The 25,039-nt window shown below is 41.3% G+C and overlaps 1 protein-coding gene across 1 annotated transcript in view; it reads left to right on the forward strand.

The window, feature by feature from the left end:
• LOC144681421 (diacylglycerol O-acyltransferase 1-like) overlaps positions 1-25,039 on the forward strand; it is a 227,821-nt gene that overhangs the window by 126,464 nt on the left and 76,318 nt on the right. The window contains exon 2 of the mRNA XM_078543013.1: positions 15,555-15,658. Within this exon, the coding sequence (XP_078399139.1) occupies positions 15,555-15,658 (104 nt within the window). The remainder of the gene's footprint in view (positions 1-15,554; positions 15,659-25,039) is intronic.

Below are 25,039 nucleotides of genomic sequence, written 5' to 3' on the forward strand. Positions count from 1 at the left end.
TCTTTTTTAGTTGTCCTCTGTTGGTCTTTGTAGGCTTCCCAATCCCCTGGTTTCCCACTGCTCTTTGCCGCATTGTATGCTTTCTCTTTAGCTTTTATGCTGTCCCTGACTTCCCTTGTCAGCCATGGTTACCTCGCCCTCCCTTTAGTATGCTTCTTCTTCCTAGGGATGAATTTTTGTTGTGTCTCCCAAATTACTCCCAGAAACTCCTGCCATTGCTGTTCCACTGTCTTTCCTGCTAGGCTCATCTCCCACTCAATTCTGGCCAGCTCCTCCCTCATGCCTCTGTAGTTGCCTTTATTCAACTGTAATACCATTACATCTGATTCCAGCTTTTTCCTCTCAAATTGCAGGGTAAATTCTATCATATTATGGTCACTTCTTCCTAAGGGTTCCTTCACCTTAAGCTCCCTTATCAAATCTGCCTCATTATACATCACTAAATCTAGAATTGCCTGTTCCCTAGTGGGCTCCACCACAAGCTGCTCCAAAAAGCCATCTCGTGGACATTCCACAAATTCCTTTTCTTGGGATCCACTACCAACCTGATTTTCCCAGTCTACCTGCATATTGAAATCCCCCATGATCACTGTAACCTTGCCTTTCTTACACGCTTTTGCTATTTCCTGGTGTATCTTGTGCCCCACATCCTGACTACTGTTCGGAGGCCTGTATATAACTCCCATTATGGTTTTTTTACCTTTGCGGTTCCTCAACTCTACCCACACAGATTCTGCATCATCTGACCCTACATCATTTCTTGCTATCAATTTAATTTCATTTCTTACTAACAAAACAACCCCACCCCCTCTGCCAACCTGCCTATCTTTTCGATAGGATGTATATCCTTGGATATTTAGCTCCCAGTCTTGATCCCCTTTCAGCCATGTCTCCATATGCCCACCACATCATACCTGCCAATATCAATCTGCGCCACAAGCTCATTTACCTTATTTCGTATACTGCGTGCATTCAGATACAACACCATCAGTCCTGTATTTCCTGTCTCCTTTCTCATTGTCATCCCTTTATCTGATGTGCTTGAAGTTAGATTCCTAGCCCTTTCCAAACACTCTGTCCTATTTTGTGTTCTGGGGACTTTAATAGCCTCTCCTGGGCTCTCCTTTCTTTTCAGTTTTTTCATAATTTTCCATGAAGTTGAATCCACGCCCCCCCCCCCGCAACGCTAACCTGCTGCTTTGTTTCCCATTAGTCATACTTCTTGGAGTTTTACCCTTCCCTCCACCCCCACTTTCTTTTAAAGTCTTGTTGACCACCCTATTTACCCTTTTCACTAGAACATTAGTCCTAGATCGGTTCAGGTGGAGACCGTCCCAACGGTACAGATCCCTCCTGTTCCAATACTAACGCCAGTGCCCCACGAAATGGAACCCCTCTTTCCCGCACCACTCCTTTAGCCATGTGTTTACTTCCCTTATTCTCGCATCCCTATGCCAATTTGCACGTGGCTCAGGTAGTAATCCAGAGATTATAACCCTGGAGGACCTGTTCTTTAACTTAGTTCCTAGTTCCTGATAATCTCCAAACAGGTCCTCTTTCCTAGTCTTACCTATGTTATTTGTCCCGACGTGGACCACAACAACTGGATCCTCCCCCTCCCTCTCCAATATCCTTTCAAGCCGGTCAGAGATGTCCCTCACCCTGGCACCGGGCAGGCAACATACCATGCGGGACTCTCGATCCTGCTTACAAAGGAAGCTATCAATTCCCCTAATTATAGAATTCCCTACAACTACCACTTGTCTTTTTGCTCCCCCCTCTTGAATGGCCTCCTGTGCCACGGTGCCGTGGTCGGCTGGCTCATCCTCCCTACAGCCCTGTTCCTCATCCACACAGGGAGCAAGTACCTCATACCTGTTGGACAAGGTCAAGAGCTGAGGCTCCACTGTTCCTGAACACAGGATCCCTCTATCTGCCTCACTTGCAGTCACACCCTGCTGACCCTGACCACTGACTGAACTTGAGGTGCTTAAACTACCGGGTGTGACCACCTCCTGAAACAAAGCGTCCAGGTAACTCTCCCCCTCCCGGATGTGCCGCAGCATCCGGAGCTCAGACTCCGCTCATCAATTATGAGCTGGAGTTCCTCCAGCAACCAACACTTGCTGCAGATATGGTCACTGCGGCTCGCAATGGGATCTGCTAGCTCCCACATCATACAGCTATAGCACATCACCTGCCCAGCCATCTCGACTTAGATAATTAATTTATTAATTAGCTTTGCAGTGTTTCTTTTTTTCAAATTTGGTGCAAATTTCCTACCAACCAATCAGGTCACAGCTTTCCTGTGATGTCACTTTTTCAGTTTTGGCTTCAGTTACTCTGTACCCCGAGGTCACCACTCCGGTGCTCCTCCCTCCGAGTCTGCTCCCTGGAGACAAGACCGCGAATCCCCGAGGTAAGCTAGATTTATATTCACTGCTCCGGTGCTCCTCCCTCCGAGTCTGCTCCCAGGATTTACTCACCAATCAGCTGCTTTTTCTTTAAAATCCATTTTCAGAAGAGTGCAGGTCTGGTGCACTCTTGAAGGCACTGCCTCTTCCTCTCTCTCTTTTGTTTAGGTTTCAGGAGGAGGGAGGGATGGAAACACTACAGCAATGTAATGTTTGGGGCTATTCCATTCTTTGACAGTGGTCCTCCTCAATTCCCTCCTGAGTCACGGTGTCTGCAGTGACTTCTCCCAGAATGCTTCAGTCACTTCTCACCAGCACCCTTTGTTGGTTGCTCTTCCTCTTGTTGAGTGCAAGTGTCCTTCTCCTCGATTCCCTCCTGAGTTGCGGTGACTTCTCCCAGAATGCTTCAGTCACTTCTCACCAGTGCCCTCTGTTGGATCCTGAAGATCAGGGCCATAAAACTCTTGAATTTTAAAGGAATCGCCTGAAAGACAGGCACAGCATTCTTATCTTTCCCACCTGCCTACCCGACAAACTTTGCTTAGTATTTCTAGCCTCTTCAAGGGACAAGGATGGGGCGATCCAGCAGATGAATCCCAAACTGTCAAAAGCCAGATCCTCTAGGGCCTTCTTCCTGACTGAGTATTCACAGGGTCGGTGGTAGATCTTAAATTCTAGGATTGTGTCTTTGAAGAATTTCCAGGCTGTGTTTCATTGTTACACTGTTATTTTCACCTTGTATAATATTATACAAATTATCTATGCACAGCTTAAAAAATAGGCTTTTTTCATCAATCAGTGTGCTCACAACACTGATATGAAATTAGCTCTGTAATTTTTTTCTGGAGTGTTACATTCAGAGCTTCTTGGAATGCCCTGAAGATCTTCTGATGGGTGGGAAGGTCTGCTGCCAGCATCTGGTTCTGCAACTGAAGTGGACCTGATCCAAAGTACTGCACCATAGAGGATTGTTTGAGTGCAGGATCCTCTCAAAGCTTGGTATTCTCTCCATTATGTTCAGAATAATTACATACTTTTAGTATACATGTCATTCTGCAAGATCATATATTTATAATACTGTTTTTATTGTTACGTATATTCTATCAATAAACAGAATTACTGCCGCATCACATGTAAAAAGTTGAATACTCTGTTACAATATTTTCCTTCTATTTACATTTGCTGCACGAAGTTGTGACCATATTAACTACACTGATACGTTCATTGGTTTGAAAGTATAGGTTGACATTTACTATGTCATTTTTTCTTCTTGAATTAAAGCGTTATTATTCATTCACTTCTGTATACATTTTATATTTCTTCCCTTCATGCCAGTTTATAAACCTATTTCATGTTTATGAGGAAGTTATAGTTATGAAGAAAGGCTGGAAAAATTGGAACTTTATCAGCAGGATGTAACATAAGAATATAAGAAATAGTAGCCGGTGTAGGCCATTCAGCCTATCAAGCCTGCTCTGGCATCATGGCTGATATTCTACCAAAGCTATATCATCCTGCAGTATCATTATAACCCATGATTCCCTTAGAATTCAAAAAGCTGAAAATCAGTAAGGAATTTTAAAGGTTCATATTCCTTTGAGTGAAAAGGTTTCTCCTCATCTTAGCCCTAAATAGCGATCCCTTTATTCTGAGACTGTGAGCCCTGGTTCTAGACTCCCCAGTCAGAAAAAACATCCTGCCAAACATCTTCCCTGTCAAGCCCCTTAATTTTGTATGTTTCAATGAGGGATCACATTTCATTCCTCTAAATTTTGGAGAATATAAACAATGTCTACTCCACTCTCCTCATAGGTCAATTCCCTCATCCCAGGAATCAGTTTAGTGAACTTTTGTTGTATTTCCTGTAAGGCAAGTATGTCATTCCTTGTGCAAGGAGACCAAAAACACTCCAGATGTAGTCACACTATGGCAATATATAATTCAAGTAAGATTTCTTTACTCTTATATTCTAATCCCTCTATAATAAATGCCTACACCTGGAAGTTCCCCTCCAAGCCACTCACCATCCTGACTTGGACATACATTGCTGTTCCTACACTGTCACTGGTCAAAATCCTGGAACTCCCTCCTTTATAGCTCTGTGGGTGTACCTACACCATATGGATTGCAGCGGTTCAAGAAGGCAGTTCACCACCACTATCTCAAGGGCAATTAAGGATGGGCAATAAATGCTGGCCTAGCCAACGATGCCCACACCGCATGAACGATTGCAAAAAAAACAAACCATTTGCTTTCCTAATTGTTTGCTATACCTGCATGTTAACTTTCTGTGATTCCTGTACAAGGACACACAACTGCCTCTGCATATCAACATTTCCCAGCCTCTCGACAATGAAAAAATATTCCACTTTTCTATTTTCCTTATCAACTTAGAGAACTTCACATGATATTCCATCTGCCATGTTCTTGCCCATTCCTTTAACCTATTTAAATTCTCTTGCATCTTTTTTGCGTCCTCCTCGCAGCTTACTTTCCCACTTTGTATCATATCACAGAATCACAGAGTTGTTACAGTGTAGAAAAAGACCATTCGGCCTATCGCATCTGCACAGGCTCTCTGAGCATTTTAACATAGTGCCAATCCCCTGCCTTTTCTCCGTAACCCTGCACATTGTTTCTATTTAAATAATCATCCAATACCCTCTTGAATCCCTCCATTGAACCTGCCTCCACCACACTTCCAAGCAGTGGATTCCAAACCCTAACTACTCCCTGTGTGAAAAAGTTTTTTTTCACCTCGCATTTGCTTCTTTTGCAAAACACTTTAAAACTGTGCCCTCTGGTTCCCAATCCATTTACAAGTGGAAACAGTTTTTCCCTATCTACTCTCTTCAGACTCCTCATGATTTTGAAAACTTCTATCAAGTCTCCTCTTTGCCTTCTCCTCTCCAAGGAAAACAGTCCCAACTTCTCCAACTTTTCCTCATAACTGAAGTATTTCATCCCTGGAACCATTCTCGTAAACCTCTTCTGCACTCTGTCCAATGCATTCACATCCTTCCTATAGTGTGGCACCCAGAACTGTACACAATACTCCAGCTGAGGTCTAACCAGTGTCTTATATAAGTTAATCATAACTTCCCTGCTCTTGTACTCTATGCCCGAATTAATGAAGCCTAGAATACTGTATGCTTTAGAAACAGCTCTCTCTACCTGCCCTGCCACCTTTAATGATTTATGTACACATACATCCAGGTATCTCTGCTCCTGCATGCCCTTTAGAATACTACCCTTTATTTTATACTGTCTCTCCATGTTCTTTGAGTCAAATTGTATCACCTCACTCTTCTCCGCATTGAGCTTCTTCTGCTACCTATATGCCCACTCCACCAATGTGTCAATGTCCTTTTGAAGCTTTACACTGTCCTCCTCACAGTTTACAATTCTCCCAAGTTTTGTGTCGTCCGCAAACTTTGAAATTGTCCCCTGCACATCAAAATCTAGATCATTTATATATATCAGGAAAAGCAAGGGTCCCAATACCAACCCCTGGGGAACTCCACTAAAACCTTCCAGCCCAAAAAATACCCATTAACCATTACTCTCTGTTTCCTATCCCTCAGTAAATTTTGTATCCATATTGCTACTGTCCCTTTTATTCCATGACCTATAACTTTCCTCACAAGTCTGTTGTGTGGCACTGTATCAAATGCCTTTTGGAAGTCCATATACACCACATCAATGGCCTTGCCCTCATCAACCATCTCTGTTACCTTTTCAAAAAACACCAGCAAGTTAGTCAGACAAGATTTCCCTTTAACAAATCCATGCTGATTCTTCCGAATCAATCCACATTTTTCCATGTGACTATTAATTCTACCCAGAATAATTGTTTCCAGAAGTTTTCCCACCACCCAAGTTAAACCAACTGGTCTGTAATTGCAAGGCAGATCTTTACAACCTTTTTTGAACAAGGGCGTAATGTTTGCAATTCTCCAGTCCTCCAGCACACACCCCCCCACCCCCAAGGGAATATTGAAGGATTATTGCCAGCTTCTATGCAATTTTCACTCTCACTTCCTTCAATATTCTTGGATGCATCTCATCTGGTTTCAGTGCCTTATCAACTTTAAGTACTGACGGCTTATCCAATTCTTCCTTATCAATTTTAAACCCTTCTAGTGACTGAGTTTCCTCCTCTGTCACCATAGACTGGGCAGTATCTGCAAAGTATTCATTTAATACCTCAGCCATGCCTCTTGCCTCTATGCGTAAATCCTCTTTTTGGTCCCTAATCAGCCCTATTGCTCCTCTTACCAACCTTTTACTATTGATGTGCATATAGAATACTTTGGGATTTCCTTCTATGTTAGTTGCCAGTGTTTTTTCATAATCTCTCTTTGCTTCTTGTATTTGCTTTTTCACATCCCTTCTGAACCTTCTGTTTTCAGCTTGGTTCTCAATTGTATTTGCTACCTGACACCTGTCGTAAGCACATTTTTTCTTCTTTACTTAATCTCTATCTCCTTTGTCATCCAGGGAGCTCTGGATTTGTTTGCCCTACCCTTCCTTTTTGAGGGAACATACCTTGACTGTGCCCAAACCATCTCCTCTTTGAAGGTAGCCCATTGTTCAGCTACTGTTTTTCCCACCAACCTTTGGTTCCAATCTATCCGGTCCAGCTCTGTTCCCGACACATTGAAGTCTGCTGTCCGCCAGTTGATTATTATTACTCTGGATTGACCAATGTCATTTTCCACCGTCATCCTAAACCTTATGATACAATGATCACTGTCCCCTAAATGTCCGCCCTCCCCCACAAGAACGTCCTGCAGCTGTTCTGTGACGTCTTTGAGCCCAGCACCAGGAAGGCAACAAACCATCTTAGAGTCACGTTGACTGCCTCAGAAATATCTGTCTGTTCCCCTACCTAAAGAATCCCCTATCAGTACTGCCCTACTGCTCTTCTTCCTCCCCTCCTGTATAGCTGGGCCACCCGTGGTGCCATGGGCTTAGCTTTTGCTGCACTCCTCCAAGGATCCATTGCCCTCACCGATATCCAGAATGGAAAACCGGTTGGTGAGCGGGATCTCTGGGGACTCCTGCACTACCTGCATGTTTCTCTTGGACAGCCTGGCGGTCACCCATTCTCTATCTGCCTGCTTGCCCCTAACTTGCAGTGTGACCACCTCGCTGAATGTGCTATCCACGTAGTTCTCTGCCTCATGCATGCACTTCAGTGACTCCAGCCACTGATCAAGCTCTGAAACACGGAGCTCAAGCTTGTGCAGCCGGTGACACTTTCTGCATATAGGATCGTCTTGGTCACAAGAAGTGTCCATGACTCCCCACATGCCACAGGATTTGGCATTCTGCTTGGCTGAGCTGACCTACCATACCTTAACCTTAAACTTTTAAATCACATTATTTACTTTAGCTTGAATTACTTTTACTTACTTTAACCTTACTCTTGTACTATTAACTATAAACTGGAGATTAGTAGAAAGTAGAAATTCATTGCCCTTACTCACAAATCAGCTCCCTCTCCTGTGCCTATAAATTCTTACTTTCCCTGTGCTGGTTTAGAAATTTGCGTTTTTCAAAATTACTGGGGTTGAAACACAGTCCCTAACAGCAGCTGCTCAAGAACCAATCAACTCACGACTTTCCTGTGATGTAACTCTCACACTTTTTTCCAAATCCACCGAGCAACTCAGGAAGGGTGCTCCCATGTAGGTCCAAATCCTCTCGCCCACCAAATTTGGATACATTACAGTCAATCCCCTCATCTATGTCGTTAATATAGACTATAAATAGCTAAGACCCAAACACTGGTCCTTGTGGTATCCCACTAGTTTACAGCCTACCAACCTGACTTTTTTATTTCTATTTCTGGGCCTTTAACCAATCCTCAATCCATGCTAATATGCTCAATTTAATGAGCCCTAATTTTTGCAATAACCTTTTGTGTGCCACCTTATCAATTTTTCTTTGAAAATCTACATTCACACTACATACACTACATTCACTGGTTCCCTTTATTCACCCTACTTGTTACATCATCATTAAAAACTCTAATAGATTTGTTAAACATGATTTCCCTTTCATAAATCTGTGTTGATTCTGCCCAATTGTGATTTTTCCAGTATATTTCTTTACTGATAGTACTAATAACCTTAAGAGCATCATTTTCACTGGAACTTTGGTTCCCCATTACTTCTGTAATGTTTCTGTGTCTTCTGTGATGAAGACAGGTACAGAGTATTTGATTAATGACTGCCATTTCCTTATTCCCCATTATACTTTCTCCTGACTCTGCTTCTAAGGGACCCATATTTACTGTCACAAATCTCTTCCTTTTTACATATGGATAGAAGCTTTTAAAATGTTTTTATGTCTCTAGCAAGTTTACTGATGTATCTTATTTTCTCTTTCTTTATCAGTTTCTTCGCCCTCCTTCACAGAATTTTAAAATCGTTCCAGCTCTCGGCCATACTATTCTTTTCGGCATCATTATAAGCCTCTTCCTTTAATCTGATGCTATCTTTAACTTCTTTTGTTAGCCACGGTTTGACCATTTTTCCTGTGGGAATGTATAATCATTATACATTGTGAATTAATTCTTTAAAAGTTTGCTGATGCCTGTCTGTAATCACATCTTTTAAACTAGTTTCCCAATCTACCTTAGCCAACTTGCCCCTCATACCGATGTAAATTATTTTGTTCTGATTTAAGATCCTAGTTTTGGAGTTAACTAAATTGCTCTCAAACTCAGTATAAAATTCTATCATATTATGATCCCTCTTCTCCAGAGACTCCATTGCTACAAGGTTATTAATTAACACTGTCTCATTGCCGAAAACTAGGCCTAAAATAGTCTGTTCCCTGGTTGATTCCTTGAGAAACTGATCTAGAAAATTATCTTGAGTGAATTTCATGAATTCATTCCCCAACTATTACTCCAAATTTCATTTGTCCAGTCTATATGAAGATTAAAGTCCCCCGTAATTACAGTCCTTGTTACACGTGTCTCTAATTTCGTGATTTATATTCTGCCTGACATTACATTAACCATTAGGGGGCCTATAAACTACTCCCAGTATTGTTTTCTGCCTCTTGTTTCTTAGCTCCACCCCAATTGTTTCTACAACTTGATTTTCCAAGCTAAAACCCTTTCAACCTACTGTCTTTATTCCATTCTATATCCTTCTACTTTTCCATTTTGCTTACATTTTCTAAAGGTCAAGTATCCTGAAATATTTAATTTTCAACCTTGATTACTCTGCAACCCATTCTCCGAAATGACTACTAGGTCTTATTAGTTTCTATCTATGCTGTTAGTTTATTATTTTGTTATGAATTCTTTGTACATTCAAATATAGTGCCTACAGCTTAAATTATTTTCTATTTCTCCTTGATGCCACCTGTGTCATTAATGCTGCATTATCTTTGTTAAGTTCTCTGTCCCTTCCACTCACTGATTTCTTTTTACTCAAATCACTGGTCTGCTGTACACCTTCAATGGCTTTGAATTTACCCCTTCCTGAATCCTCCCAACCTCCTTCATTAGATTAAGGCTCTATCTTCGAGATCTATTTATTCAGTTCACTAGGACAGTGGTCCCAGTTGGTTTAAGTGGAACCTTTCCCAAAGAAATAATTCTTGCTTTTCCCAATTTGCCTTTTGAATCGAAAACCCTGCCTCCCATACCACTGTAACCTTCTAATCTGTTTGCCCTTATGACATTTTGCACGTAGCTCGGGTAACAGTTCAGAGATTATTACCTGTGACTTTCTGTATTTAATTGATGCTAACTCTTCAAACCTTCAGTCGAACCTCATTCCTAGCTCCAACTATGTCATTGGTTCCAACATGGACCACAACAACTGGATCCTCTCCCTCCTACTCCAAGCTCTTCTCCAGCTGATCTGGACAGTCAGCACAACCTTTGGAACTCCCAATTGTGGCTGCATAGAGCAACATCCCCCTGATCAACTGTCCTCTACCACTAACATATTCCTTTTCACATTCCCCACTTGAATGACCTCCTGTAACATGGTATGATGGGCAGTTTGTTCATCCAGCCTGCAGTAGTTAAGTAGGGGATCTGGTGGTCTCAGGGTTTTCTTGATCAACTTTTTCCTGTTTTGTGACCTTTTTAAATCATGTTATCTCCCAGAATCAGCAGAAGGGCTCAAAATAGCTTGCTTGTACCTGAGAGGCAACTCAATGTTAACAATGTCAAATCTAGATTCTTTCAGATATGGAGAGGACTTTTAGAAAATTCACCTTACTGCAAAAACTCAAATCAACTGCAAGATACAAAATGAATCAGATGTAAAAAACGGAGTGATTTCCAAGGTCATTCTTTTAGAAATGTGTCAGCAGAATTGTGTTGAGCATTAACTCACTAAGCCAGCAAGAGGGCATCTAGGTGTCATCTGTTTGGCAACAGTCACTCATCAGTCTGCCTACAGCCTGGAATTGGCATCAATTTCAAGAGAAATTGTTCAATTCAGGTGACCATAATATCCCAGTCACCATCTGACCCTTGGGAGAGGGAGATCATTTTCAACACATGAATTGATAAACCTAGAGAAAAGCCAGGCCTTGTAGTGCAGAAAGCCATCAAAATTGAAAATGGTATGATAGAATATGAAGCATATTAGAATAATAAAGTGACACCAAGTCTGTATGTTGTCAAAAGAATATTATTTTTAGGGCTTCATTAGATAGTTCTCTGGTGCACAGCACCAGAAGCCACTCTACAAATTGAGTTTTCCCTCCTTGTTAGCTGAAGTCTTCATAGTGTGATGTAGGTCATCAACTTCGTATCAAGTAAAAAGTGAGAAGTTGCAGATAATTCATACAGGAGACTTCACTTGATTACAGAACTTTCAGCTTTCACCTCCTCAAATGTACAAGAATAATACAAGGTGCAATATTTCACCAACTTTCCTGGTAATACCTAACCTGGATTCAGCAATGGTAATGTAAGCTTATACGTGAGGTGTTGTGCATCTGTCACAGAATCATAGTTCATGTCTGTATGAGCTGAAGTATAGAGGCACAATTTTATTCATCCTTCAAGGCAAAGATGACCATGTTCATCATTTGAGTGTTTGGTAGGGTTCCAGTCGAAAGACTCTGCTGCAAATAGGACAGGATGCTGCAGATGACTGAGTTTTGGACAAGTTGCTGACCTACGCCACACGCTGAAGACTTCAGCTAACAAGGAGGGAACTATCTGTGCACCAGAGAACTATCTAGTGAAGCCCTAAAAATAATATTCTTTTGACAACATACAGGCTTGGTGTCACTATTATTCTAAGATGCTTCATATTCTATCATACTGTTTTCAATCTTGATGGCTTTCTGCATTACAAGGCCTTGCCTTTTTCCAAGTTTATCAATCCATGTGCTGAAAATTATCTCCCTCTCCCAAGAGCCAGATGGTGACTGGGATATTATGGTCACCTGAATTAAACAATTTCTCTTAAAATTGACGCCAATCCCAGGCTGTAAGCAGACTGATGAGTGACTGTTGGCAGACTGATGAGTGACTGTTGCCAAACAGATGATACCTAGATGCCCTCTTGCTGGCTTAATGAGTTAATGCTCAACACAATTCTGCTGACACATTTCTAAAAGAATGACCTTGGAAATCACTCCGTTTTTTACAACTGATTGATTTTGCATCTTGCAGTTGATTTGAGTTCAATATTTCCTCTGCTTGCAGTTTCTCTCTGCCTCTGATATGTACTTGCTTTTGAAGGAAACTGCACTGTTTTTTATTTGGTTATGCCAGATGCAGTGATCCTGGGCAAGCTTCTCCCAGGCCACGAAGTCGTTATCAAAACTTCTAAATGCACTCTTCGGAGTGTCCTTATAGCGCTTCCTTTGATCACCATGAGACCGCACCCCAGACTCAAGCTCTCCATCAAAGATTCACTTTAGTAAGTGAGTATCAAGCAATTTGGCTACATAACCAGCCCAAATCAGTTGTGACCGAGACAGAGGCACAATAAGAACGAAGGACTGGGTAAATGCTGTCACACTGATCCATGGAATTGGCAATGCTGGCCACAGACCTGTCCAACAAGTGGACTCGAAAGGAAAAGAGCCCTCCCCTCAGATGAAAGTTTCAAATATTTCATCTGTTCTCAGAGCAAGAGCAAAGCAATGTGACAGCCTTGGTACTAGAACCCCCAAAGTGGCAATCACAACTAGTTTAGCTCTGTCTCCTGAGCCAGAGAAATAACATTAAGAGATTCTATCACCAGCATGAACCTAGAAAATAACCTTTGTTCAATTATCTATCTAAACAATGTCATCATCTGCTTTTGAAGTGACATTTCTCTTTCAGCATGCAAAAATCAATTTGCAGTGACAAAATCAGTAGATATTAAAAATAAGTTGACATTTTTGGTAGTACAGAACTTGAATATTGCTGAAAATAGAGACATGTTACCGAAGCTTCCTGTCTTTCACTCATCAGGATAAATTAAGAATACCAAATTTCAAATGATCATCACAACAATTTATACTACAGGAGAAAAGGGTGCTGAGTGGTTGGCAAGTGGACTCTGATTTGCCAAGGTGTAAAGGTGCAAGGCTTGAATATATTCCTTTTGAACAGTCTTCAGATTGAGATGTTGAGCTGAAGCTCCCATTGCGCTCCCAGATCCCATGGTGCTATTTCAAAGAAGAGCAGGGGAGTTATGCCTGGTGTCCTGGCCAATATTAATCCCTCAATCAACATCAGAAAAACAGATTAACTGATAATTACAACATTGTTTTTTGCGGGAGTTTGCCATGCGCAAATTGGCTGCGGTGGTTCCTACATTACAACAGTGACTTATTCTTTTAAAGTTGGTTAGCTCAGTAGGCTGGATGGCTGGTTTGTGATGGAGAGTGATGCTAACAGTGTGGGTTCAATTCCCATACCAGCTGAGGTCATCCATGAAGGGCATGCCTTCTCAACCTTGCCCCATGTCTGAGATATGGTGACCCTCAGGTTAAGCTCACCACTAGTTGTCTCTCTCTAATGAGAAAGCAGCCTATTGTCCTCTAGGATTATGGTGACTTTCATTACATTAAAGTACTTCATTGGAGTACTTTGAGACTTCCAGCTGGCTTGAGGATACTAATATAAATGCAAGTCTTTCTTTCCAAGAATTGGATAATTACAAGTAGAAATGGGTCAAGGAACAATTATAAAGGAACACACAGATTCCTAAGGCTATCTCTAGTCATACAGGGTGACATTTGCACATAAATGGTCAGCTCAATTGAGTTAGGTTCTACCCCCATTCCTTCCTTAGATAGAAATACCACTTAGTTGCTTGTAGACAATTTAAGGCAGATCTCAAAGCTTCCTCAGCAGTTGGCTATGGATGTTCTGGTAGTTGTTGTCAGAGTGACTGCTCAGGTTATAGTGCTACAATCAATGTGTTTTGCACACTTAGAATCTCAACTGCACAGGAACAGCATTAAACCATGTCATCTAATGTCAAAAACAGCAGTTCTTTTGGTTTAATTGTTTTCTCACCTCCAGCATTATCCTATGCCAGGAAAAACAGCAAAGAGTTTTAGGAGAAATATTCATTTGCAGCAGTTTTTGATCCAAGTACCTAGTGACTCCCTGCTGTAGTGCCTCACCTATTTAATTCTTCATCCACTTTTCTTCTGCTAAACATCATTCTCAGCTAAGAAAGTGTGCAGCTAATTTGCTTCTACACTATTGGTCATGCCACTGTATAGCCAGCCACAAAGACATTAAAGAATGTTGCCCAAAATGCACTTTCTCTGATCCTCCCTCTTTGTGGGAAATCCATTCAATTCTTCCTCATGGTTGTGCATGTGAGATCAGTAACTCACTTTAGGAAGGTATTTGCATAACATTTAATATTGTTTTTCTAGCAGTTTGGCCCTTTTCAGCATTTTACTTTTGTACTTTCAACTGTAGGGACATTTACTTTTTATGACACAAAGCTGGGTGCGCAGATGACACAAAGCTGGGTGGGAGGGTGAGCTGTGAGGAGGATGCAGAGATGCTTCAGTGTGATTTAGACAAGCTGAGTGAGTGGGCAAATGCATGGCAGATACAGTATAATGTGGATAAATGTGAGGTTATCCACTTTGGTAGCAAAAACAGGAAGGCAGATTACTATCTGAATGGCTATAAATTGAGAGAGGAGAATGTACAACAAGACCTGGGTGTCCTCGTACACCAGGTGCAGCAGGTGGTAAAGAAGGCAAATGGTATGTTGGCCTTCATAGCCAGAGGATTCGAGTGGAGGAGCAGGGATGCCTTGCTGCAATTATACAGTGCCTTGGTGAGACCACACCTGGAATATTGTGTGCAGTTTTGGTCTCCTTATCTGAGGAAGGATGTTCTTGCTATGGAGGGAGTGCAGCGAAGGTTTACCAGACTGATTCCTGGGATGGCGGGACTGACATATGAGGAGAGATTGAGTCGGTTAGGATTATATTCGCTGCAGTTCAGAAGAATGAGGGGGGATCTCATAGGAACCTATAAAATTCTAACAGGACTAGACAGGGTAGATGCAGGCAGGATGTTCCCGATGATGGGGGAGTCCAGAATCAGGGGTCACAGTCAGGTAGACCATTTAGGACCGAGATAAGGAGAAATTTCTTCACCCAGAGAGTGGTGAGCCTGTGGAATTCGCTACCACAGAAAGTAGTTGAGGCCAAAACATTGTATGTTTTTAAGAAGGAGTTAGATATAGTTCTTGGTGTGAAAGGGATCAAAGGATATGGGGAGAAAGTGGGAGTAGGCTATTGAGTTGGATGATCAGCCATGATCATAATGAATGGCGGAGCAGGTGCGACGGGCCAAATGGCCTACTCCTGCTCCTATTTTCTATGTATCTATGTTTATGCTCTTTATAGGCTGAAATTGCATTTTGTCATATTAGCATTTGAGTTAACACCTTTATTAAAGTAGCAAACAAAGAAACTTATTAGAAAATTGGTGGGTTCATATGCTAATATCACAGTGTGAACTCAGTATTAAGTGTATGTTTCCGAATTTTTCATTCAGTGCTATAGTATTCATAGGGGCAATTATGAAGGAAAGCTAAATTTAACTTTAGTGTAACTTTAATTGTTATCGTTAGTCAATGAAATGTAATTTCTTGTGAATCTTCTTTTTAGATCTTTACTATTTTTTGTTTGCACCAACACTCTGTTACCAGATGAATTTCCCAAGATCCGCAAAAATACGGATACGTTTCCTTCTGAGACGACTGTTAGAAATGGTGAGAAGCAGAATGCACTATTCTAGACCAACAAATGTAGACACTTCTCTTTCTCTTTTACAAGCCTCCCTGCATTGTGTTCCAGCTGTGACAGAGAGAGTGGGTGGGTGACCAACTCGCAGGCTTTTGTGCATGCTATACTGTAGGTGACACAAAGGCAATCTGTTGGGAATCTCCCTTCAATTTTACCTTCTGCCCATATGCATGCACTTAATTACACAATCCACTTTTTATCTCACCACCATAGCTCAGCTTGATAACTCATTGTGAATGATAATTTAATCTCTGCGCAATGCCACTGGGACAACCATTCTTCAGGCACCTTCATGTGACTAAGCTGATCTTGCATGTGAATGTGAGGTCTACTCATTTAAATATTTCAGTGGAACATGTGTGACACAATGGGTATGCCACATGAGTGGCTGACTGGAATATTTAGGATCAGCAGTAAAAAAAAGATCAACTGGCTGCTTGTGTTGTGCCGTTAATTTTTCCTACAATAAGTACATTGAGGTATAATAATCACTTTAGGCAAAAGAAGAGAAGTGGAGACAGAGGAATGGCTCAATTTGAATCAAAGCATCATCCTCCTGGCAAAAAAGAATCCTTTATGGAGCAGGTTTTCCCTAAAGCACCCATTCCAAATAAGGGCTGTGTGCCTGAATACTTCAGCCACAATATGGGGAAGAATCCTTATTTGCAAAAACCTTGGGTCATAATAAGCCTAGTGTATGGGAAATGACCTATCTCTGAGCATCAGACAATTCAGGGTGTTATAATATAGAGAGTTGGCATCCAATAGACTAAGGCCACTCTGGTGAGGTACAACCTCTGTAAACTGTAGGTAGGTGACTAGGCCTATAGACTCTGTGGGCAGTTAAAGGACACCTGTGAGCAGCACTCCTCCTTTGCGAATTTGTAATATCCCCAATGACATCTCCCTGAGGATCCCCCACCAACTGCTGCTGCTGCTCCTCTTCCTCCAACGAGAATGGATTGGGCAAGAAGGCTCCCAAATTATTCAATATCCAGTACCTCCCTGGGTTTTCTGGAGGCCTTGAAGCAAAATTCTTGTAAAAATGCAGTGCTGTTCAACTCAAAAAAATCTGTAGGTCAAACAAGTTTTTTTTTCCACAATATATTCTAATGATAGAAGTATGCACAGGTGTCTGCCCATTTGAAATGTTTGAACTTAATCCAGTTTGTACCACTCAGTACTACTGGGCAGGTCCAGCACTGCATGTTCTTTTGGCTATTTTGTGTAAAATTGGCATTGGGATCGTTTTATAGGATCTCAATCTGAATACTGAAATGAAGCTTCTCTCTGCTTCTGGCGAGCGCCTAAGATGGCCTTCTCAAGACCCCAAACAAAATGACAGTGCCTGACAAAAGAGGTGAATCAGGCAAAGCATGCCAGACAGATGTGTTTGCATTTTAGATGACCCATTGGAAATTTTTCTTACAATGCCCACATTAGTGTGCAAATGTCTGAACGTGTCTGAAAGTACCTGCACCCCCAAGGAGGATATAGCAGAACTATGCACATTGTTGCAAGTAAAGTTAGGACCACTCTATAGAAAGTAATGGGGCTGGTAGTGGCTGTGAAGTTTACAGCTTCTTTGAAGTTTATGTGGCTGGCTCATACAAAGTCATTGAAGGAGATCTTTGTCACATCTCATTCAGTACAGCCTTGCATCATGAAGTTCATGGATACATTAATTTGCCAGGGTCAGTGAATTCATAATTTTCCCTTTGGAAAGCAAGCTGCAGTGGAAAAGATCCCTTCACTTCTGCCATTTGGCAGGATTTTCTAGAGTGCAAGGCGTAATTTACTGTAAATGTGGTCATCCCCTATTACTCATCCCAAATATTATATCATTCATCAACGGAAAAGGCCATTACTTTATGATTATCCACCCAGTCTGTGACTACAGGAATAGAATTATGCACATGAATGCTTATTATCCTGACAGTTCCATGATTTCTTGATCTTATGACAATCAATGGGGCCAACATTATTTGAAGGACCACGAAGACAATAGGACTGCTTGTTGGTTACCAAGGATTGCCACTGCAGCTATGTTTTAAGGAACCACTGTATAACAAGGGCAAAACCTGAAGGACCATAACACAGAAAGAAACCATTCATCCCAAACAGTCCATGTTGATATTTATCCTTGACAGAAGCAGTTCTAATCCTCTAAACCCTTAATTCTCTTCCCTTCAACCGCCCATCTAATCTATCTCTAAATGTTAACATGGTCTCTGTTTTGATCACTGACTTCAGTGTACATTTCAGTGCCCTACAACTTTCTAGGTAAATGCACTTCTTTTGCTCTCTGTCCTAAATCTCCTACATTTAAACATCCAATCCGATGTACCCTTCCTCTGGAATTTTAGTTAAGCATACCACGGCCATCTTGAAACAATGATTCAGAGGCCTGGACAGCTCTGAAAGAGTATTATTGTGCAGCTGGGCAAGATCTCCAAGGCCATCACTTTATAGTTATCCTGATCTATGGCTACAGGAATCAGTTGTGTATGCTTTGTGCCACAGAACAAGCAGAAGAAAGGCAGCAGCAAACAATGGAAGAAGACAGTCATGAATGTGAAACAGAGGACTCACCCTGTCACAGCTCAACCCAGTTATCAAAATTTATGAGGCAGCATTTTATAGTTCAAGCAGTTACCTAAGTGCCTTAATACTTCCAATGTACAACAGTCAACTCCACATATGCCCATTACCTTGCCAAATAAAACATGACCTTTGTTGGTCCCAGGAATACATCATGACTCATGAATATCGAATTATTTCTCTCTAACTACTCTAACCTGCATCATAACAAAACAATCATCATGACTCATTTGCACATCACTCAACCCAATGCTGTGTGATGTGGGTTTGTTCAGTGTATTTGGCTGCGGTGCTACCCCTTAGAGAAAGTGTTCGGTGTCTGTTCTGCTTTCTAATCGTGCTCATAAATGTTTCATCAAATGGAGGTGTGTAGCTGCTTTGTGTCAATGTGTGCCTTTGCGTGATAGTCTTGGTATCTAAAATAAAAGCAAAATACTGTGGATGCTGGAAATCTGAAATAAAAACAGAAAGTACTGGAGGTATTCAGCAAGTCTGGCAGCATTGTAAAAAGAGAAACAGTGTTAATGTTTTGAGTTGAATATGACTTCTTCAGAGCTGAAGGCAGGTAGAAATTTTATGCTGTTGAAAGGAGGAGAGGGAGGAAGAACAAAAGGGAAGGTCTTGGATAGGGCAAAGGGCAGGAGAGATAAAATAACAAAAATGTTGTGGAACAAAAGACAAAGGAAGTGGTAATGGTTGTAGTAAAGAAATAAAACATTGGTCCAAAGTGAGTGTTAATGGCAGAATAATGAACAGCTCTACCTGAAAGCAAAAACACGAAAGCAAGATACAGACTGGCACTCGGAAAAAAAATTATTAAAATGGAGGACAGAGTTCATGCTCTAAAGTTGTTGAACTCTGTGTTGAGTCCAGAAAGCTATAAAGCGCCTAATTGGAAGGTGAGGCTGTTCCTCGAGCTTGTGTTGGGCTTCACTGGAACATTGCAGCAGGCCGAGGACAGAAAAATGAGTATGAAAGCATGGCGGTGAATTAAAATGGCAAACAACTGGAAGGTCAGGGTCATGCTTGCGGACTGAGTGGCGGTGTTCCATAAAGCAGTCACCCAGTTAGCTTTTGTTCTTCTCAATGTAGTGGGGACCACATGGTGAGCAGCAAATACAGTAGACTAAATTGAAAGAAATACAAGCTTCACCTGAAGGAGGGTTTGGGGCCTTGAATGGTGAGGAGAGAGGAGGTTAAAGTGCAGGTGTTACACCTCCTTCGATTGCATAGAAAAGTACTGTGAGAAAGGGACAAGGTGTTGGGGGTGATAGAGAAGTTGACTAGGGTGTCGCAGAGGGAACAGTCCCTTCAGAATGCTTGGAGGGGAGGGGAAGATGTGCCTGAAGATGGCAGAAATGATGGAGAATGACCATTGAATGTGGAGGCTGGCAGCGTGGAAAGTGAGGACAAGGGGAACCCTATCACAGTTCTGGGAGGGAAGGGAAGGGGTGAGAGCAGAGGTGTGGGCAATGGGTCAGACACGGAGGAGGGCCCTGTCAACCACAGTGGAGGAGAATCCTCAGTCGATCGTCAAAATAAATGCAACAGAGATGGAGAAGCTGGGAAAATGGAATGGAATTCTTACAGGAGGCAAGGTGTGAGGAAGTGTGGTCAAGGTAGGTGTGGGAGTCGTCAAACTTATAATGAATATTAGTACACAGCCTATCTGCAGAAATGGAGACAGAGAAGTTGAGGAAGGGAAGGGAAGTGTCGGAGATGGACCAAGTGAAGGTGAGTGAAGGGTGGAAGTTGAAAGCAGGATTAATGAATTTTTTCCAGTTCTGGGCCAGAGCAGGAAGCGGTGCTGATTAAGTCACTGATGTACCCAAAAAAGAGTTGGGAGATGTGAGCCTGTGTAGGACTAGAACAAGGAATGATCTGCATTCCCCACAAAAAGACAGGCATAACTAAGACCCATGTGAGTACCCATAGCAACACTTTTTATTTGAAGGAAGTGAGACAAGTTAAAGGAGAAATTGTTCAATGAGAGAACAAGTTCAGCCAGGCGGAGGAGGGTGGTGGTGGATGGGGACTGTTTGGGCCTCTGTTCAGGAAGAAGCAGAGAACCTGGTCAGGTTGGAGGTGTAGAAGGATTGGATGTCCATAGTGAAGAGGAGGTGGTTAGGAAGGTGGAAATTGTTGAAATTACGTAGTCCATCTGAAGAGTCATGGATGTAGGTAGGAAGAGACTGGGCAAAAAAATAAAGCCAAGGTAGGAAAAAATAAATTCAGTCGGGCAAGAGCAGGCTGAAACAATGAGTCGATCAGGACAGTCCTGCTTTTGGATTTTGGGAAGGAGATAGAAGCACGCTGTTTGGGGGTGAAGTGGGAAGCTACGGAGGCAAGATCTCCAGAGGAGGTGAGAGCAATGGCAGTTCTGAAAACAATAGTTTGATGTTAGATCGTGGGGTCATGGCCCAGGGTGGTAGAAAGAAGTACTGGTGCTCAGCCTCTGCAAGGTAGACAATAACCTACTCCCTTTGTCTTTTGTTCCATGACACCTTTGTTTTATAATCTCCCTCACCCTCTACCCTGTCCCAGATATTCCCCTTTGTTCTTCCTGCCCCCTCCACCCCCTTTCAAATGAGTTAAATGCATCACATTTCTACCTCCCTTCAGTTCCTGCTATGACCGATGCAGTTGGTACAGCTGAGTTATTTAAAAATCCAAGAGGGAAACTTTAACAACTATCATAACCTATAATTTTAAGTGTTATGTTTGAGATGCAACTCTAAATTCAGGAATCAGACTACCAGTTCTCGAGGTTTTACATTAAACTAAATGAAACATTTTATTAATTTACACAGGGTAAAATATATATGCACGTGTCTACAAATTACTACTATCACAACTGTTAATAAATTCCCAAACTAATCTCCATTAAGGCAACAGCAACCCAAAGGCTTAACCAGACACCAGATAAAGCATTTTCACCTTACGAATTCAAAATGAGATTCTTTTCACTTTGGTTCTTGTGGAATCAGTTGGAGGCTTACAGCTGCCTTTTGATCTCACATCACCTCTGCTCTGCATACCCGAAAACTGCTGAAGTTATACCTACCACCGCCCACTGAATGTAAATTCTCATTGTATCACTAGCCTCTTCTAACAATAAAACCCCTTTCATAGTACCAATTTTATTAGTAATATAAACATATTGCTTGGTATCTGATAGATAGGTATCAGTTTTCACTCCACTTCTTGAATGCTCTATTCAAAAAATGCAAATGCACATTATCTCACTTACATATCAAAATTAGTACACATCAAAGCACCCAGACTATCTGGCTTTAATCCAATTAAGACACACCCACAGACAAAACCTTTATTCTAAAGGAAAAATATTTTCCAATAATATTATACATTAATAGCTTCATGACATCCCCCTCCTTATCGGAAAATGAACCGTCATAATTCTAAAAGACGGCTTCATTTTAATAACCCATCTCACACTATCTCCTATACTTATTACACTATTACATTACCAGATGCACGCATTAACATAACAATACATATATACACAAGTCCTTGGTATCAACAGAAATCACTCCAGTTCAGTGCCCAGGATTTTTCTTTAAATGTCCCATTTTCTTTTAAGCTTCAAACTCTTGATAATGCAGCTGCGAACAGATTTTCTCTTCCAGCAATATGTATAATATGTAGATTAAATGGTTGTAATAATAGACTCCATCTGAAAAGCCTTGCACTTTTGTCTTGAAATTTGTCCAAAAACTTCAAAGGATTATGGTCTGTATAAATAATTGTTTCTGATGAATTGTTTGCAACATAAATTTCAAAATGCTGCAATGCTAACACCAAACTCAAAGTCTCTTTTTCGATCGTTGAATATCTTCTCTGTTGTACATTCAGCTTCCGTGAAAAATACCCTATAGGTTTTTCAATTCCAGTGTCATCTTCTTGTAACAGTACAGCCCCAATGCTTATATCGCTTGTGTCAACAGCCAACTAGAATTGCTGGCATAATTGGGTACTGTCAATACTGGTGTCATAGTTAATAGTTTTCAAACTATCGAATTACTTCTGACACTCCAGTGACCATTGACACTTCTTGTTCTTTTTTAATAGTTCAGTCAGTGGAGCAACCACTTGGCTAAAATTTGGTACAAATTTCCAGTAAAACCCACTCATGCCCAGAATTCTCAAAACTTCTCATTTTGTTATAGGCACTGGGAAATCCACGATAGGCTTGACTTTCGCACCACCATGCCGTGTCCAATGGTATGGCCTAGATACGTAACTTGCACTTTAGCAAATTCACTTTTAGCCAAGTTCATCAAATTAGCTTCTTGTAGTCAAGTAAATAATTCTTCCAGATGCTGTAAATACTCCTCCCACGTCTGACTAAAAATGATTAGATCATCAATATAAACCGCACAATTGCTTAGACCCACAATTACTTTGTTTGTCAGTCTTTGAAATGTTGCAGGTGCATTCTTCATGCCAAATGGCATGACTTTACCACTTTTTGTCCACTTGGCATTACGAAAGCTGATATCCCTTTGCCCTGTCTGACAACGGTACCTGCCAATATCCTTCTTGCAAGTCAATCTTTGTGATAAATTTCGATTGTCCCACTTTCTCAATGCAATCCTCCAACTGTGGTATGGGATATGAATCCACTTTTGTCACCACATTCACCTTTCGATAGTCTTTGTGTTCCATCCAGCTTCGGTACCAGTACAATAGGCAAATTCAAATTATTGCAGCTAGACTCAATGATATCATTTTGAAGCATGAAATCAATTCCTTTTGTACTTGTGATAACTTTGTCGGATTTAATCTATCAGATTGTTGCCTTATTGAAGATTATATTCCTATACATACATCATGTAAAGCTAAATGTGTCTTTCCCAACTTACTTCCACAAATAGGTTTGTGTGACACCAATATCTTTTCCAAATCACTTTGACACTTGCTTGGAAGGTAATTCAATATTTCATTTAAATTTTCAAGCACCCCCTCATTATGCAATTTGATTAGAGGAAAATCAGTTTCAGAGTCCTGCACTTCTACCTCTTACTCATCATCAACAATCACTAATACCTCTTTTTGTTCCTCTTCCCTGTCAAAGTACTTTTTAAGCATCTTTACATGACACACCCTCTGCTTCTTTCTTCTATCTGGAGTATTTATTAAATAATTTACTTCACTCAATTTCTTTTCAATCCTGTAAGGCCCACTAAATCTTGCATTTAATGAATCAACTAGTTAGAACCATAGAACACTACAGCACAGAAAACAGGCCATTCGGCCCTTCTAGTCTGTGCCGAAATATTATTCCGCTAGTACTTTCTCCCCAGAAGCAAAACTGCAAATTTTAGCACTCTTATCTGCTTTCACTTTCATCACTTGCTGTGATATCTTTAAATGTTCCCTGATGAGCTCACGTGCTCTATTCAATCTTTCCCTGAAAGTTGATACGTAACCCAGGAGAGTATTTTTTGAATTTTGACCCACCAATTTCCTCATGAATCAATTTCAGTGGTCCCCTTGCCTCATGACCATAAACTAGTTCAAAAGGGCTAAAACCAGTTGATGCATTAGGAGCATCTCTAGTAGCAAATAACAAAAATGGAATTCCTGTATCCCAATCCTGTGCATAATCATGACAGTATGCTCTTATCATGGTTTTTAAAGTTTGATGCCATCTTTCCAAAGCTCCTTGTGACTCTGGATGATAAGCTGTTGACTTAAATTGTTTTATCCCCAAACTGTTCATGACTTCCTTAAACAGCTGTGACATGAAATTTGACCCCTGATCTGACTGTATTTCCTTAGGTAAACCATATCATGTGAAAACTTTAATTAACTCCGCCACAATCTTCTTAGTTATAATATTTCTTCAAGGTATTGCTTCAGGAAGCCAGGTAGACACATCTATTATTGTCAATAAATACTGATTTCCACTTTTAGTCTTAGGGAGGGGTCCTACACACTCAATCATGACCCTGGTAAAAGGTTCTTCAAATACTGGTATTGGGATTAGAGGCGCCAGCTTAATCACTGCTTGTGGTTTTCCTGTTATTTAACATGGATGACAGGTACTACAGAATTTGACTACATCCATAGAACCGTAGAAAGGTTACAGCACAAAAGGAGGCCATTCAGCCCATTTTGTCCATGCCAGCCCGAGGACACCCAGGTGCCTTTTCTAATCCCACCTTCCTGCACCCGCCCATAGCCCTGTATCTTACAGCACTTAAGGTGCAGATCCAGGTACTTTTTAAAAGAGTTTAGAGTTTCTGCCTCTACCACCAACTTGGGCAGCAAACTCCAGACACCCACTACCCTCTGCGTAAAAAAGTTCTTCCTCATGTCCCCCCTACACCTTCTGCCACTTATCTTGAATCTATGTGCCCTGGTTCTAGAATTTTCCACCAAGGGAAACAATTTTATCCTGTCCACTCTATCTATTCCCCTCATAATTTTGTACACCTCAATCAAGTCACCTCTCAGCCTTCTTTGTTCTAAGGAAAATAACCCCAACCTATCCAATCTCTCCTCGTAGCTACACTTTTCTAACCCTGGTAACATTTTTGTAAACCTCCTCTGCACTCCCTCCAGAGCTATTACGTCCTTATTATAATGTGGTGACCAGAACTGAACACAATAGCACAGTTGTGGCCTCACCAGTGTTTTATACAAATCCTACATTATATCCTTACTTATATATTCTATACCTCTGCCAATGAAGGAGAGCATTCCATATGCCTTCTTTACAA

Source organism: Cetorhinus maximus, chromosome 6 (assembly GCF_964194155.1).
Source record: "Cetorhinus maximus chromosome 6, sCetMax3.hap1.1, whole genome shotgun sequence".
Classification (NCBI taxonomy): Eukaryota; Metazoa; Chordata; class Chondrichthyes; order Lamniformes; family Cetorhinidae; genus Cetorhinus; species Cetorhinus maximus.